Source organism: Lactuca sativa, chromosome 1, assembly GCF_002870075.4.
Source record: "Lactuca sativa cultivar Salinas chromosome 1, Lsat_Salinas_v11, whole genome shotgun sequence".
NCBI classification, from domain to species: Eukaryota; Viridiplantae; Streptophyta; class Magnoliopsida; order Asterales; family Asteraceae; genus Lactuca; species Lactuca sativa.
In genome coordinates this window covers 23,351,815-23,367,436 of record NC_056623.2, presented here as the reverse complement: position 1 = coordinate 23,367,436, position 15,622 = coordinate 23,351,815, and the positions used below count along the sequence as shown (strand labels likewise).

General features: G+C 33.1%; 3 protein-coding genes across 3 annotated transcripts; 1 reads left to right on the top strand and 2 right to left on the bottom strand.

Annotated features, from left to right (window-relative positions):
- Positions 1–3,801: 3,801 nt before the first annotated feature.
- Positions 3,802–5,385, bottom strand: LOC111876249 (uncharacterized). Its single transcript, XM_023872786.3, has 2 exons — positions 5,156–5,385; positions 3,802–4,718 (listed from the first exon to the last, which is right to left on the bottom strand). Exon 2 carries the CDS (start codon positions 4,690–4,692, stop codon positions 3,991–3,993), a length of 702 nt encoding a protein of 233 aa, XP_023728554.1. The 5' UTR covers positions 4,693–4,718; positions 5,156–5,385; the 3' UTR covers positions 3,802–3,990.
- A 1,058-nt stretch (positions 5,386–6,443) lies between these two features.
- Positions 6,444–8,017, top strand: LOC111876288 (probable 1-acyl-sn-glycerol-3-phosphate acyltransferase 5). The gene is made up of 3 exons (XM_023872842.2): positions 6,444–7,033; positions 7,152–7,282; positions 7,575–8,017. Exons 1-3 carry the CDS (start codon positions 6,456–6,458, stop codon positions 8,015–8,017), a joined length of 1,152 nt encoding a protein of 383 aa, XP_023728610.1. The 5' UTR covers positions 6,444–6,455.
- Positions 8,018–9,389: 1,372 nt separating this feature from the next.
- On the bottom strand, positions 9,390–14,757 carry LOC111876250 (uncharacterized). Its single transcript, XM_023872787.3, has 17 exons — positions 14,208–14,757; positions 13,323–13,682; positions 13,092–13,232; positions 12,865–12,997; positions 12,669–12,782; positions 12,390–12,463; positions 12,211–12,285; positions 12,028–12,120; positions 11,868–11,928; positions 11,448–11,780; positions 11,235–11,361; positions 11,015–11,114; positions 10,825–10,894; positions 10,562–10,714; positions 10,394–10,489; positions 9,995–10,314; positions 9,390–9,923 (listed from the first exon to the last, which is right to left on the bottom strand). The coding sequence occupies exons 1-17, from the start codon at positions 14,298–14,300 to the stop codon at positions 9,738–9,740; spliced, it is 2,529 nt and encodes an 842-aa protein (XP_023728555.1). The 5' UTR covers positions 14,301–14,757; the 3' UTR covers positions 9,390–9,737.
- Positions 14,758–15,622: the final 865 nt, after the last annotated feature.

The following is a 15,622-nucleotide window of genomic DNA, read 5'->3' as shown; positions in this document are numbered from 1 at the left end:
TTGCTGAGTTTAATTAAGTTTGCATGACTTATCATTCTTAATTGGCTTGAATCTTATGATCTTTTGATTGGCAAAATTGTAGGACTAGTGTTTTGACCAAAAACCTAAGGTTAAATAGAAAAGTGGGTAAGTGGATGTAGGAGCTAATATATGAAGATCAATCATATATTGTATTTATTTAATTAACCTAATAAATCAATTCATTATAAGTCTCACATAACTTGAATCGAACACTAGTAAATTTGTTAGTTTATCCGCTTGATCACCGAATGAATGAACTTATTTGTTAAAGGATTATGTTAGTGAACATTAAGCTAGTCACCTTAGGAATCAATAATCAACGAAGCATTAATACATTGCACTTCCACTAATTCAAACATAAAAGCAAGTATATCGAATCTAAACAAAAGTCTCTTAATTATCTTGGTAAAAATCGTTTCTTGTTTTCCTAGTTTTTCGTGTGTTTGCTATTTGTTTTCTTTTTAAGTGTTAACAGAGTGTTTAAGTTTCTAGTCTTGCAAAATTAGAGAAAAATCATCTTTTTAATTAATAGTTATTTAGTTAACTTTAGTAGATAAAATAAGTTATTATTTTCGTTCTCTATGTTCGATACCCGACTATTTGTGCTATTCTATTTCCGATTAGGTACATTGCCTTAGGCGTAATAGTTAGTTAAATTAGTTGGCTAAAACTAGTATATAAATTACGTATCAAAGCCTCTCATGATACCAAAAGGCGCATATCAATTACTAAAACTCACCGCTACTCTTCAATGTTTAGGTTCAATAGCATCTTCTCCCTCTTTCAACTTCACCTTTTCCGGAATCCAAATGGGTTTTTCTTGATACATTTGGGGTACGAAACCAAGACATCCCCAAATCTCTCAAGGAAGAAAACTAGGTGTGGGTGTCCCTTATATATATATATATATATATATATATATATATATATATATATATATATATATATATAGTACAAAGTAGTTTGAAGGAGATTTTTTCGGGAAAAGGAAAAAGAGGGCGTTCTAACGACAACTACCAAGATAGTACTTCCCATGGATAATAGTTGTTAAAGGATGATTATCTAACAAGTTCCCATAACAAGACACAGTGACAACTATCATATGATGGATTTCTCGTAGATAGTAGTGTCAGAGGTATAAATTCCCCAACATGGTAAAAGGCTTCCGGAGGGTAACACAGTAAAATGTTTCCTGAAGGAAACATCGTAAAAGCTTCGCTGAAGGGAAAACACAGTTATATTTATTCTGAAGGAAACATAGTTACAAAATTTTCATATATGCAATCTATCTACAAAGCTTATGTTTGGGGAAAAGATTCCTCGTGTTTGACCTTTATGACTTGTTAAAGTCTTAAAGAATGAAAGTGTTTTTATAACTTGGTAAAGCCTTTGGAATGTATTGATGTAACACCAAATATCTTGTACACTCTCATAACGTTCATGAAGGTTTTTGTAAAACTATATTTTATCATGATTACATGTGATGATATCTGTACAACCATAATATTGGTGGTTAAAAAGTAAGGATGTTACATGAAATCTCAACAAACCAAAAATCCAAAACTATAGACCATAATCTAATCATTCATCCATCTGGTCGTCTTTGTTCTTAAACAAGAACACAATCGAAAATGAAGACCATTACCAAATATGAAACCATGAACGAAAATCAAATCGAAAACAAAACCCATAAATGTGTCGGCAAGTCACGACTTCCAACATCCGAGCTCTCCAAATGTGACAGAGGTTGACGTCGATTGTGATGGTGGGTTTGAGTTGAGGTGGAAAACAAGGGGGGGTAAAGATTAAAGAATCAAAGATGAATTCGATTTTGATGATGGGTTTGTGATGGATTTTTGTGACTGTAATCGTCTTTAGTGACCACTGCTCCTCTGCCATCCCATACCCCAACCCTTTCCTTGTCATCGTCGATTAGCTCTCTAAACTCAAACCACCATAAAGATGAAATATCGATTTACGTTAGCATTTGAATTTAAGAACCAAAGGGTAAACATATTCCAAACTCAACATCATCTTTGGACTCTTCTCATTTGTAATTTTTAGGTTGCGTTTAGTTACGGGAAAACAGTTTTTGTTTTTCGTTTTTCGTTTTTTTGTTTCCCCTTTTTAATTTTCATTTTCCGTTTTCAGTTTTCATTGGAAAATTTAGAAAATGTGTTTAGTTAAAACTTTTTCATTTTTCATTTTCAGTTATAGAAAATTAGGAAACATGTTTAGATGTGCATTTTTCTATCGGTTTTCATTTTTAGAAAAACAAAAACGGTAGGGGTAGTAGGGTGGGCGTGGGGGCGGTGGCGATGGTGGGGGCAACAACGGGGGTGGGAGTGATGGTGGTAGCGGTGGCAACAGGGTGGCGACGGCAATGGTGGTGATGAGGTAGTGGTGGTGGTGATGGTAGGTCGGTGATTAAGGTAGTTGTGTTGGGTAAGTGTGTGTCTGTGTGTATGTGTTTGTGGGGGTAGGGGTGGGTATATGTGTGTGTGTATTTGTGGGGATGTGGGTAGGGATGGGTGTGGGGGTGGGTGAGTGTGTGGGTTGAGGGTATTAAGGCAGTGGTAGTTAGAGGTAGATGGGGTCGGAGTAAGTGTGTTTATATTTTTTAAAAAAATTGAAATTGAAAAAATATAGAAAACAATAATTATCAGTTTTCCAAAAATTTCAAACTTCTTTGTAATTTTAGAAAACAGAAAATTTTCATTTTTCGTGAAAAATTTAGAAGATACACAAACTAAACGCGTTTCCAGAATTCTCATTTTTCTAAGAAAATTTTCCGGAAAACAGTCTATTTTTCCACAACTAAACGCAACGTTACTATTTCCCTTGGACATAATTCAATCTAACCACCAAGGACTTATAAACCTTGTTTGTGAACAAAATTACTAACATCGTGTAAACAAAACAAAACGCCAATAAGTTCAAATCCATCAATGAAGCTTAAACAAATATGAAATTTCTACAAAATGGCTTAATGGTCCAACCTTTTGTCATCACAAGAAAAAAACTCATCAAGAACATGTACCAAAAATGGGACAAAATATTTCCAGTGTTCAATCTTGGGAAGAAAATGGAGAACAAATATGGAAAATCCAAACAACCACATATATGGAAGATCTAAACCTCCGGATTAATCGATGGTGTGATCTGGGTGTGATGTGGTTCAGGAGAATGATAAGATTTTAGACCTTGTAAGGCCTACTTATTAATGGGTGATGACTTAATTGCCATATGTGGCTTTTTTTTTCATAAAGGTAGAGCGTGATGGCGATGATTCGGGTGGAGAGGATTGAAATGAGGACCTACCTTATATTAAGATGGTCAAAAGTCAAAGGCAAACCCAAAGACCAGGTGGGTTCTCGAACCCACCTACTTTTTAAAATTTATTTGAAATTTATATAGAAAAAAAAATCAAATCTATATTGAAAAAAAAAATTAGGACATTTTATTTGTAATTTGTATTAGTTTATACTAGCCTATAGTCATTTCATAGTTGATTTAGGTGAATAAGTTGTAAGCATTTGAAAGATAAGATACATGCGAATTTTCAAAAACTCATTTTTGAGTGTTTTGAAAAGCTATTTCTAAAATCACTTTATCCATTCGCAAGCACTTTTTTACTTTTTAACTTTTTAAAAAAGTCAAAAGTCAATAAGCCCCTTTCATAAGCAATCTCAAACACCTCTTCAATCCCATCATTTAATAGGTCAAATTATTACATTAACCCTATAACAAGACAGGGGGACATAGAAGTACACAAGTAAGTTTAATCCAAAAAACATCCTCATGATCAAACACTGCTCAAAGTACAAATAATGGTCTAAAAGCAAACCTTTATAAACAGCTACATATACCATAATCAAATAAAGAAAAAAGAAACAAATGATATACTTCTCAATTCTCATTCTGAATGGCAAATAACTATGTGATGTCCACATCATATTAAAATTTAACTCAGTTCCAAAGAAGAGCCAACAGAAAAAGAAGACCAATTATCAGAATTGGTGAAGCTGCAGAAAAACCTGTTTCATGGTGATGACCTCTCTGCTGATGGCCTCCATGTCCATGATGATGATGATGATGATTGCCGCCATAGTTAAAACCATGAACAGCTCCACCACCACCACCACCATTTCCATACATCTGAGGACCAGTGAAAGCATGCATTTGAACATTAAAGAAAGATGGAATCAACCCACCAAATGAGAAAGTAAAATTCCCAAAACTTGCAGTCATTGCAGGCCCAAAACCACCCATTAATCCAAACCCAGGTTGAGGGAATGCGTTTCTGTCTGGTGGAGGGGCGGTTTCCGGTCGCTGACCTGGCGGCCGATGTGGAATCTCGACACCTGGAACTGATTTTGATCTTGGGTCTGTTGAGTTTTTGCCTCTTCCATATAAAGGTACTAACTTTTCTTCTTGAATTAGGGCTTTACAAACTGGGCATTCTTGTGAATGTGAATGAATGTGGAGCCATTTGTAAAGGCATGGCCAGCAAAAGAGGTGACCACATAAAGTCACGATTGGATCTTGAGCTAAATCAAAGCATATGTTGCATTCAAAGTTTCCTGGATCGCCATTGTTGGAATTGTTAGGGTTTGAACAAGATGGGGATTGGGGTGACCTGTTTGGCACTTCCCCAAACCCAGCAGACATCTCTCTCGGAGCAAATGCTCAATTTCCTGTAGTAAGCCCACCAATTAATTATCAAACTTCAAACAAAAAGCAAGAAGAAAGATAACCAAAATACCCTAGAAACTCAAGAAACTTTCATGGTAACATAGATTTGCAGACAACCAAATCGAAGTATCTAAATTTTTTTACATCGTCCATCCAACAATTGCAACGATAAATCAAAATCCCGATGATCAATTAAACTACATGAACAAGTAAAACCCTAAAGTACAACAAACATCAATCAAACAAAACTTGGACCTTCTAGGGTTTCAGGAGCAGAAAATTCAATCAAAAATGGTTCATTACTTGAAACGAATTCGGAAAAACTAAACAGAAGATGAATTTATGAAAAACTGGTTCGATTCGTGGAAGAAACAACACAAACATCAATCAAGATCAGGAAAAGATCATAAAACTACTGAGGATCGGGGAAATAACTCACCGTATAGATCTTCGGAGAAATACAGCGACCGGCGAACGCGATGCACCCTGAAATCAATATTCGTTGCTTGAGGTGTAGAATCGGAGGAAGATTCCTAGTTGCATGCGATGGTTGTTAAAGACTTCGTTCCTGTTTAGCATTTTAAAATCGTTGAATCTGATAGAGTTTGGTTTGTTGAAATCTCTGGAAGATTCTTGTGTCATGCAATGTTCGCTGCAGTGCTTAGCTACTGGATCGGCCTATCTGTTTTTGGATTTGGGCTTAACCCAACTAGAATTCTTGTAATCTCATATTCTCATTGGATTTAATAAAATAGAGAGTAATGTTATAAATAAAAAATATTTAAAAAAAAGCCACGTAATTTGGAAAATATTGAAAATTGACTTTTTTTTTTTTAGTATTTACTAGTTTTACCGTATTTGGCAAAGAATATGTAAAAACTGGTTGGTAATTGTTAGTGAATAATGGTTAGTTATGAGTTATGACTGAAAGTTATAATTTTATTTATTATGAGTATTGGAAAAAATAGTTTGAAACTTTTAAAATTTATAAAATTACATAAAATAACAAATTGTTTAAAAAGGATTCTTAAAATTATATGAAGTAGTTTTTAAATTTGAGGCGTCTTGTTTAAATTCAAAGCTAAAATCTATAATGTCAAACGAAAAGTTTTGTATAAATCGAACGTTTTGTCAAAACTTAAAATCTAGAAGATCCCAAATTTGAAATAAGGTGTTTTGATTAAATTAGTTTTGCTTGGGATAGATTTATGACGTCATGTAAGACTTGCATTTGCGGTCTTAGATGTTTTATGAGAGTTATTATGAAAAAATAAATCAAATTGAAATAAATAAATAATACAAATAAATGAAATAAATACTACAAGGTTTTTGTAGAAAATAAAAAAGAAGTTGAGGTTTAATTCATAAAAAAAAAAAAAAAAGAACCCAACATATAGGGTATTTTATGTTATTAACTTTTTTACAAAATGAAAGAATCAAATATAAGAAATAAGAGGGCATGCATATGTCAAAATTCGTATACTTCAAATATAATTGTTATTTGATTAATGACTAGTGAACATATACTTTTAGACTATAATAACTAATAATATTTCTATGGTATTGTTAAGTTATGGCTTTATTGGTGTGATATGTTTCCATGCATTGCTTCTTGTTTCTTTAACAAACATCCACTAATTCTTTTGCCAATTTCAAGGAAAGCATGTATATTGTGAGTCTACTTTCATCTATTTAACAGCAAATGCGCCTTTATTACATGACCAAGAGTTCCAAAAAAAATGGATGCGTGTAAGACTTCAAACTCAGACTCCGATGGTGGATTAAAGAACTACCCTTTGAATTTTCAAAGGGCCATAAGGGGTTTTGTATGCTTGGTTGTTTATCTTTCGACTGCCTTTGTATTTATCGTTTTTTTAGGCACTCCTGCTGCAGTTTTTCCCCGATTTTTCAGCATACATTATAGCAGAAAGGCATTGTCTTTCTTTTATGGAATTTGGCTATCTTTATGGCCATTCTTATTTGAAAAGATCAACGAAACTAAAGTTGTTTTCTCTGGAGAAACTGTTCCAGAAAAGGAACGTGTTCTTCTTATTGCTAACCACAAAACAGAAGTTGATTGGATGTATCTTTGGGATCTTGCATTGAGAAAGGGGTCCATAAGTTGCGTCAGATATGTACTTAAAAGCAGCTTGATGAAATTACCTTTATTTGGTTGGGCATTGCATATTTTGGAGTATATTTCAGTTGAAAGAAAATGGGAAGTTGATGAAAGTAACATGCAAAAGATGTTGTCAACTTTTACAAATCATTCAGATCCATTGTGGCTTGCTGTTTTTCCCGAAGGAACTGATTTCACGTAATGCATATTATATTAGATATCCTTTTTGTTTTTTGTTTTTTATTGCATAGTTTAAAGCATGTAAAGTTATATTTTATATGTATTTGAATTGCTTTGTTTTCTATTTGATAAACAGAGAGCAAAAATGCATAAAAAGCCAAAAATTTGCTGCTGAAAATGGGTTGCCTATTCTCAAGAATGTGTTGCTTCCTAAAACAAGAGGTTTTCATGCTTGTTTGGAAATCTTGAGGGGGTCTTTGGATGCAGGTTCTACATTCTCTATAACTTTTATAAAATATCTTATACATATCTCATAAAGTCCATAATTTATATCATCAAAGCTTATTATTCATTTGGTTATCCCTAACATATATATCTTCCAAATTGCGACCTTTTCCCAATTTGCAAATTAAATTTTGATCTATCTTTCTCTTGCAAATACCATCATTATTTGATATATATATATATATATATATATATATATATATATATATATATATATATATATATATATATATATATATATATATATATTCTCACATTCGCATTATGGTTTCAGTATACGACTTGACAATAGCTTACAAAAACCGGTGTCCCACCTTCTTGGACAATGTTTTTGGAATAGAACCATCTGAAGTTCATATCCATGTTCGACGCGTCCCCCTAGACGATATCCCGACTTCACAAAAGGAGTCCAATGCATGGCTATTACAGTCATTTCAACTCAAAGACCAATTACTATCCGATTTCATTACACGTGGTCATTTTGAAAACGAAGGAACCGAACAAGAGCTCTCAACAATAAAATGTGTGATAAATTGCATAATAGTTATAGGGACTACTTGTTTATTTACACATCTTACATTTTTCTCATCTGTTTGGTTCAAAATATACATTGGTGTAACTTGTGCCTACCTTACTTTTGCTACGAATTCTGGCTTTCGTCCTTCTCCAGTTATTGAATATGTGAAATTGTTTGTATATGGAAAGAAGTTGGTTTAATGAAATGCAACAATTAAGTTTTTACATGTTGAAACTTATATATTGTTTTTGGTTGGTGAATTCAAGGGCTTTTATTTGATTCGATTTTTATAAACTCTTTTTGATTGGATACTGATTCGTACAAAAAAAATTATGTACACAACAATCTTTTTATAGAGTTGTACAATACAATATTTTAAAACATGTATTTTTATGTAAGGAGAAAAAACGTTGTTTGTACGAATCAATTATTTTATGGGTTTTAAATCTTTTAAATTATAGAAATTAAATGTATTACATAATACTTTTAATGAAATATGTAATGTTGATTAGTTGATTTGATTGAAATTGACAGCTTATTGAGATCGAAATAGTCAAAAGAAACACACTTCGTGTTTTTGAACACAACCCACCTAGCTAGTTGGAAAGCTTTCATCCTAATCGCCGGACTATATTATACTTGGTATTTTTTTATAACAAAAAAGTCAAACCCTTATATAAATCGTTTTTACTAGAATCATCTATGAACACTTACAAAGAAACAATTTCATTCGTAAATGAATACAAAGATGATTTTCATCATCAAGATATCTAGTATGCACACCATTTTTTGGGAATTAACTATTGGCATTTGGCAAGTTGTCAACATACTTATTTTAAGACATAAAAAAAGTATTGATTTTTTTACATTACAGCCCTATATATATAAATATAATTCAAAACATCAATTTTTGAACAAACCATATTAACGATTTCAATAATTTAGTCTTAGCCGCGATAGAATTTAATTTGTTAGTAACTTAAAAAGCATTGAGAATAATTCATTCTCAAAAACAATATTAACATTTTAAAAGTTGAAAAACGTTATCTTGTTGTATATTATCTTTTGTAATCCTCATTATTTGTTCTTGTTCCCTCTAAATATTCTGAAAGTTCGCCAAAGTCCCTCGAGTCTTATAATCGAACATTACTACTTGTTGCCATTAGCATCACGGAACTAATTGGGAAAAGAAAATCTCAAAAATACACAAATATATGAAGGCTTTTTTAACAAAATAACCATCCTCATTCTCTTAATTCTTTAAACAAAAAAACTATGTAATTTTGTAATGAGCCCACTACAAAATTACTATGATACAAAATGAATTTTTTAGTTGTCTACAAAGAAAAACTTCAAAAAAAAAACAGTAGATAAAAATTCATATTTTTAAAATACATCAATAATTTCACAATTTATGTATTTTTTTCAAACTTCTTAAGAGAAAATTAAGATTTTTTTATTGAGTTTAAAAGGTGGTTATTTATTAAGAGCCTCCACCTATTGTGGTTATTTTCTCGATTTTATATCCTCTAAACATATATAAATAAACTAAGTAATAACCAACATAAACACTAGTCAACAAATCTTCATAACCTTGCATTTCTTTTTCATCTTTCCTTTTAATCCATACATTCCTCTTCTTCCAAAAGGATTTCATCAATAAAAAGGACCCCCACCCCAAAAAATCCAAATAACTCTTGGGTTAGAGAGAAAAAAAAAAAGAAAAAACAAACCCCTAAATCTAAAGCCATCAACACTTCGTGCCATGACATTTCCCTACAATTATACAGTTAAAAGTAAACCTCCCCAAAACACAATTAACCTCGGGTTAAAAAAAAAAAAAAAAAAAAAAACTGCCTATGATTTACAAAGATCCCTCCCATAAAAGGAATCAATATGATTAACACAAAAGATTTTGCTTCAAAACCATGATTCCATTTCTTCACCCCAACCCGTACACAATCCTTCCCCTTCACCTTCATCACTAAAAAGGGTTTGATCCGAGCAATCCAACGATGCCCCACACGCCAAATTATACGCTTGGCATGCTGAATGACACACTCTCAATCTGTTATCTCCGTCTTTTTCACATTTCTGTATTGATATCTGTAAAATACAGAAAGAACGACTTAATACAGAAACCCAGGGAAACACGTCTTAAGAAAAAACAGGCTTACCCAACAAGCTAATCTTTTAGCAGCTTTATCGCAGTTTCTCCCTCGAAAAATATTAAGAATTTTTCTAGCACCAGTTGGATACAATCGATGATAATTTGGCATCACCACCACTTCTTCAAGCTGCTGCAATATGCTGGATTCACTTGGTGCACAATGTTGCCCTTCTGCATCATTTATCAACACATCTTTACAAATCGACAGACTTTCTAGAACCTTTGAAGTGTTTCTACATGTGTAACCCGCGTAATCGGAACATCGGAATTCGCAAACACCGTTGTCACACACCCCACCATGAAGACTACATTGTTCGTCACAAACAGCTGTATAATAAAGTCCAAAATTTTCATTTCAAGTCCCTCAACTTTAACATGTTCAAAACAATCGAGAACTGAAACTCACCTGTTGAGCAATCGATCCCGGTGTATCCGTTTTTGCATTCGCAAATACCGTTTTTCAGGCACTTCCCGTTTCCACTACAATTGGTTGGGCAGGATCCTGAAAAAATACGTTCGTTTTATATAATGAAATAAAAATTAAAAAGTGTCAAAAGGGAAAAGAAAATGTTACGTTTGCTACAATCATGGCCATTGAACCCGATAAAACAGTGACATTTTCCATCAATGCAGTCACCATTGGAGTTGCATGAATTCGGGCACTGCCCGGATGTCAAAATAGGGTTTATGCTACAGAGTTCATGATATGCCGGGCAGATAAGTTCACCTACAAAAAAAAAAAAAAAAAAAAAAAAAAAAACTATTGTGCTAAATAAACAGTGTAAATCACAGAAAAATAATGTCAATAATCATTATATGAATAACAAACAAAATTACCATTAAAACCAGGAAACTGAATGGGTCCCCCAGCTTCAGGGCAAGTTCTCCAAATGCCATCAACAGCAACCTGAAAACAGACATCGATTTATGAATTATAAAATAGGAGAAACTTATTTAACATATTGTTTATTCTTTAACCATCATTTATCCAGAAAAATAAAATATCTTTAAGTTATTCTTTAAGCACCTCTAATGTGTTATTTGTACATCTTCGTTGATAACAACCGTTTCCTTGTGTCATAGAGCCTCTTACAAATCCGTTTCTCACTAACGAAGAGGACATACACCTTCACAAAATAGAAATTAAATCATAATCATAAATTTTTCCTTATTAAAACATTATAATTCAAAAAAAATCTACCCAATTATTATTATTATTATTATTATTATTATTATATAACCCTCACCTCGAGTTACTTCCACGCACTTCGCCCAACATTCTATCAGGCTCCCTTGCACTATTAGTGTCTATACACGAACCATCAGAATAAGCTACAAAATACGTGCAATAATCAGCCAATGACGACTGCCCACCTGTCATCAATAATCACCAAGTCAAAATCTTTTTCAACTTTATAAAAAGTAAAAACACTTGTTATGAGATACTCATTTTTAGTCACCTTTGTTAGGTTGAGGAAAATAACGGGCCCACAGAGGAAGATCACCACTATAATTTACAATTGGGCAATAACCCTCGGCTTCACGGTTATATGTACACCCTGTTAACTGTGTTGTGTTGCAATGGTAGGGCCCGTTCCATAGGTTACAAGGGGAAGTTAAAAACTCGGTTCCTTGGTTATGTCCCCAATCAAGATGATCTGCCATGCTGTAATTAGCTTCATACCAACCACTATCTTCTAATAGAGCCAATGTCATCTTTGAAACTACTGATCTTGTATCAACTGAACCAGTCATGATCTCGTTCATCAGAAGTCTCTTTTCCCAATGAGATCCTGATTCAGACAAAAAGTTAGGGAAATCAGAATTGATGTTTCTTTTTGAGTTAATGAGCTTAATGGGTTAAGCACTTATATAGATACCTGAAGTCCCACGGCCTCCACCGTCTTCTAGCTCGAGTCCGGTGAAATTCTCGGAGAATGCCTGCCAACGAAAGTTTTTTATACTTCATTCGTTTGACTTATTTATCCAAAAAAAAAAAATAGAATATTTCTACAAAAGTAAAAGAAGGGGGAAGTGTACCCCGTAATGATAGCGTGAATGCATGACAACGCGTGGGAGCACGACACGTGTCACTGTCCTTCCAAGTTTTTCATCCGTTACAGTTTCGGTAACCTGAAAATATTTTGAACAAGAAAACCAATGATCAATTTAACATGTTTCGGATTTTAAAAATATAAAAAGTTTTGGAATTTAACAATTCACCTGAGTTCGCCTCCTTTTTCTCTCGTCTCTAAAATGTGTAAAGGCATGAGGGTCGAATCCAAGGACATGCATCACCTGCAAATCCAAACTTATTAGGAACACTTTTTATAAAAAGCTCACATCTTTATAAATTTTTTACGAAAAAAATAATAATAATAATAAAAAGAAACCAAACTCACTTCATGTATGAGTGTAGCGGAAAGTAGTGTTTCTGCTTCTGCGGTCAAGTGGCGAGGGGCAACATTCACATGCCCTGTTCAAACAGACTTAATCTGGTAAGCTATATATGGTTGTTTCTTTTTTACTTAATACAGAAAGAACAAAGGAGAATCTTTTATAACTTTATATGCTTTTTCACTCTCATTTACTCTTTCCTTCCATTTCCCAAAGTTTTTTTTTGTCTTTTTCTCGAGTATACTTTTTTAAACATCATTTATCCAGAAAACACTTTGTATTACCTGCAATTGCACGACCCCATTGATCACGTTCACATGCTACGGCCCATGCCAGTGTATTGCCAGATGTCGGTCTTGTGGTCACCAAAAGAACTAAATCAGCATCCGCAACACCCTCTGTCAAGATTTTTAAAAAAAATGTCATCTTTGTAAATCATGAAAAAGATTGGTCAAATGTGAAACTTTGACCAAGATTTACCTTCAACATATTCACGAGGGAGTTGAACACCACCATCTTGACCACATGCAGAGTAACCACTTAACCGCAAGTTTCCTCTTACAGGCTCAACAGCTAAAGCTCTTCTAAACCAATCTGCTGTCTGCCCTAAAGCCTGATCAACATATGAAAAAGACGATTATACCCTTAACATAATAACATACGAATAACACAAAACCCAAGAAGGAAAATGTGAATTTGAAAAATACCCTTCGAAGGCGATGCCTTTTATCCTCCCCTGCTATATCATCTGAAGTGCAATTATACCAGCAATCTCCATAAATTGGTGGATCATTTTGAGGATTACAAGAGGGTGTACCCAAATTAGAAGCTGCAGGGGGTTCACCTAACTGAAAGAAAAAAATAAATAATTAAGAAATTTATATTAAATAAATAAAAAAAGTGAATAAGTTTCAAGATTTTTGTTTGGTTAAACTCACTTTCACTATATCCCCAACTTTCCTGCAGTCTCTAGCAGGTGAGTGACCCACAGCATCATAGTTTAAATAAATTCGGATAGGTTGCTTTGCATTCTTGGGCAAACTTGAAACTTTTTGAATTTCCAATAATGCCCTTCCTGTGTGGTGAAGAGGTTCTGAGGTATCAGGAGCTTGATAAACCTGTGGAGTTACTGAATAAACTTTGTTTCCTGGTTTCTTTCTTCTTTGTTCAATTATTTCATCATGAATACAAGAATGTGATGCAACATTTTCAGCACCCGTTTCTGGCTCTCTCCACTGCAATTCTTTATCGTTGTATTTTGCTTGAATGATGTCCAAAAATACCAGGAGTAATAGAATCTGAAATGTACAACAAAAAATCGATCAATTATTGTAGCTAAAAGAAACATAAAAAGGATGTGAAGTACGAAATTTGGATTTTCTAAAACTGTAAATTTTCTATTTTTTTTATTAGATACACACACAGATCTCTAAAGCGTACAACGACGATAGCCCATCATGAATTCACTTGAAGCATCTCAAATTTAAACTCTAATATCCAAAAAGGGACCGGATTTAGCAAACCCTAATTTTCGTTTATAAAGAAGTAGTCGTACAAACATAAGAAAGATTAAATTGAAACAGTAAAAGAGTATATTACAGACAAAATAGTAATTAAAGACCAAGAAAGCTTCGATTTTTTTAACCAAAAACTGCTGAGGTGAGAAAGGGCGTGAACAGTTCCATTGAAGATTTTGAAAGCTTCAATCTTTCAAATACAAAAAAAAAATGGATAAATAAATAAAACCCTAGAATTTCCATTGATAACAGTACTGAAAAGACAAATTAACTCTAAAAGACGAAAAAACATGATTGAGATTTTACCTGTAGAAGTAATAGCTCAGTCCAACATTTTCGTCTGGAAAAAACAGCACATCTACTATTACCATTACTCCTACAACGAATCTTGAACTCCATTAAATGTGTTGAATCTTCTCCGGCGAAGTAACCGGCACCATCAAATCGCAGCTAACAATGATTCCCAGATCGGCGACCCCACCGTTAATAAAACTCCCAATCTTTCTCGCATTATTCTCGAAAAAACAAAATGGGTTTCGGATATGAACTGCTCTTATGATTTAGACAACATAACAAACTCGAAATACTATATTACACAACGACTGAATGGCGTTAAATTCGCGGAGCTGTAAAAAGTAGACTAATTCTTGTTTCTTCTTCGGTCGCCGGCTTGTAGAAACAATCGATTTTGGACCAAATCAAACAGTGTCTTCGTAGTTAAGGAGTTAAAGTTGTTCTTTATAAAGGGCAGCTGTGTGTTGGGTTTTCGATGAGAGAGAGGAGTGTAGGATTCTTTAAGGAGGAGGAAGAAATGGAGATGATGGTAAAAGGCGAGTGGGTGTGGGTGTGGGTGGAGCAGATTTTTTTTTTCTTTTTTTCTTTTTGATAAATTTATTTCGTCATGATTATATGTGTATAAATTATTAATTTATTATCAAATTGGCAGAAGTAATCCAACACGGTTTGTATATATATTTGTTGTATTTGTACATTAAAGTGTCATTACGCGTGATCTTATCTATGTAGATCCTACAAAATATTTGCTATCCTATGTTTTTGAATAGTTCTTTTGGAAAAGATATCTACAAAAAGTATTTAATATAGAATCTTAATTTAGATTACAATTTATGTTGTTTAAGAGAAAATTACTCTTTCAAAACAAAATGTATTCCTTTTAATAATTAGATGAAAATACACATTTATTTTGTAATTATGAGCATTGTGATTTTGAAATGCCTCAGTTATAGTCTTCCAGCTCTAAACGTTACGTTTTTTTTCATATTATTTCGTAATTTGGTATTGAAATCTCTTATGGATTTTGAAAGGTCGATAGAACAATTTTTCGAACAAATGGCATCAAATCAAGTTTATGATTATTTTGAACTTGAATGTTGAGTTTTTTTTCTTAGGTTTGTTTGAGCATTTCACAATCAACAAATCTTTGATAGTCGATGAACGTATATTCCGCAATGCATATGTCAGTATTTTGGTTGATTTGTTTACAAAATTTAGAGCATGCTATATATAGTTTTCGAATCTATAATAATTGATGAACATATATTTCGCAATACATATGTCATTATTTTGGTGGATTTGTTTACACAATGATAGAACATGTTATATATGTTATACTAGGTGTGAAACTCGTGTATTACACAGATTGTTTTAGAAAAGATTAAACATTAAAATGTAAACAAAAAATATTTTTTAATTTACAACTT

Coding starts and splice junctions, on each gene's coding strand:
- LOC111876249 (XM_023872786.3), bottom strand. CDS start 4,692: ATGTCTGCTGGGTTTGGGGAAGTGCCAAACAGGTCACCCCAATCCCCA.
- LOC111876288 (XM_023872842.2), top strand. CDS start 6,456: ATGGATGCGTGTAAGACTTCAAACTCAGACTCCGATGGTGGATTAAAG. Junction 7,034..7,151: donor CCCGAAGGAACTGATTTCAC/GTAATGCATATT, acceptor TTTGATAAACAG/AGAGCAAAAATGCATAAAAA. Junction 7,283..7,574: donor GAGGGGGTCTTTGGATGCAG/GTTCTACATTCT, acceptor TTATGGTTTCAG/TATACGACTTGACAATAGCT.
- LOC111876250 (XM_023872787.3), bottom strand. CDS start 14,300: ATGGAGTTCAAGATTCGTTGTAGGAGTAATGGTAATAGTAGATGTGCT. Junction 12,998..13,091: donor AAAGGCATCGCCTTCGAAGG/GTATTTTTCAAA, acceptor TATGTTGATCAG/GCTTTAGGGCAGACAGCAGA. Junction 10,895..11,014: donor GTACAAATAACACATTAGAG/GTGCTTAAAGAA, acceptor GTCTGTTTTCAG/GTTGCTGTTGATGGCATTTG.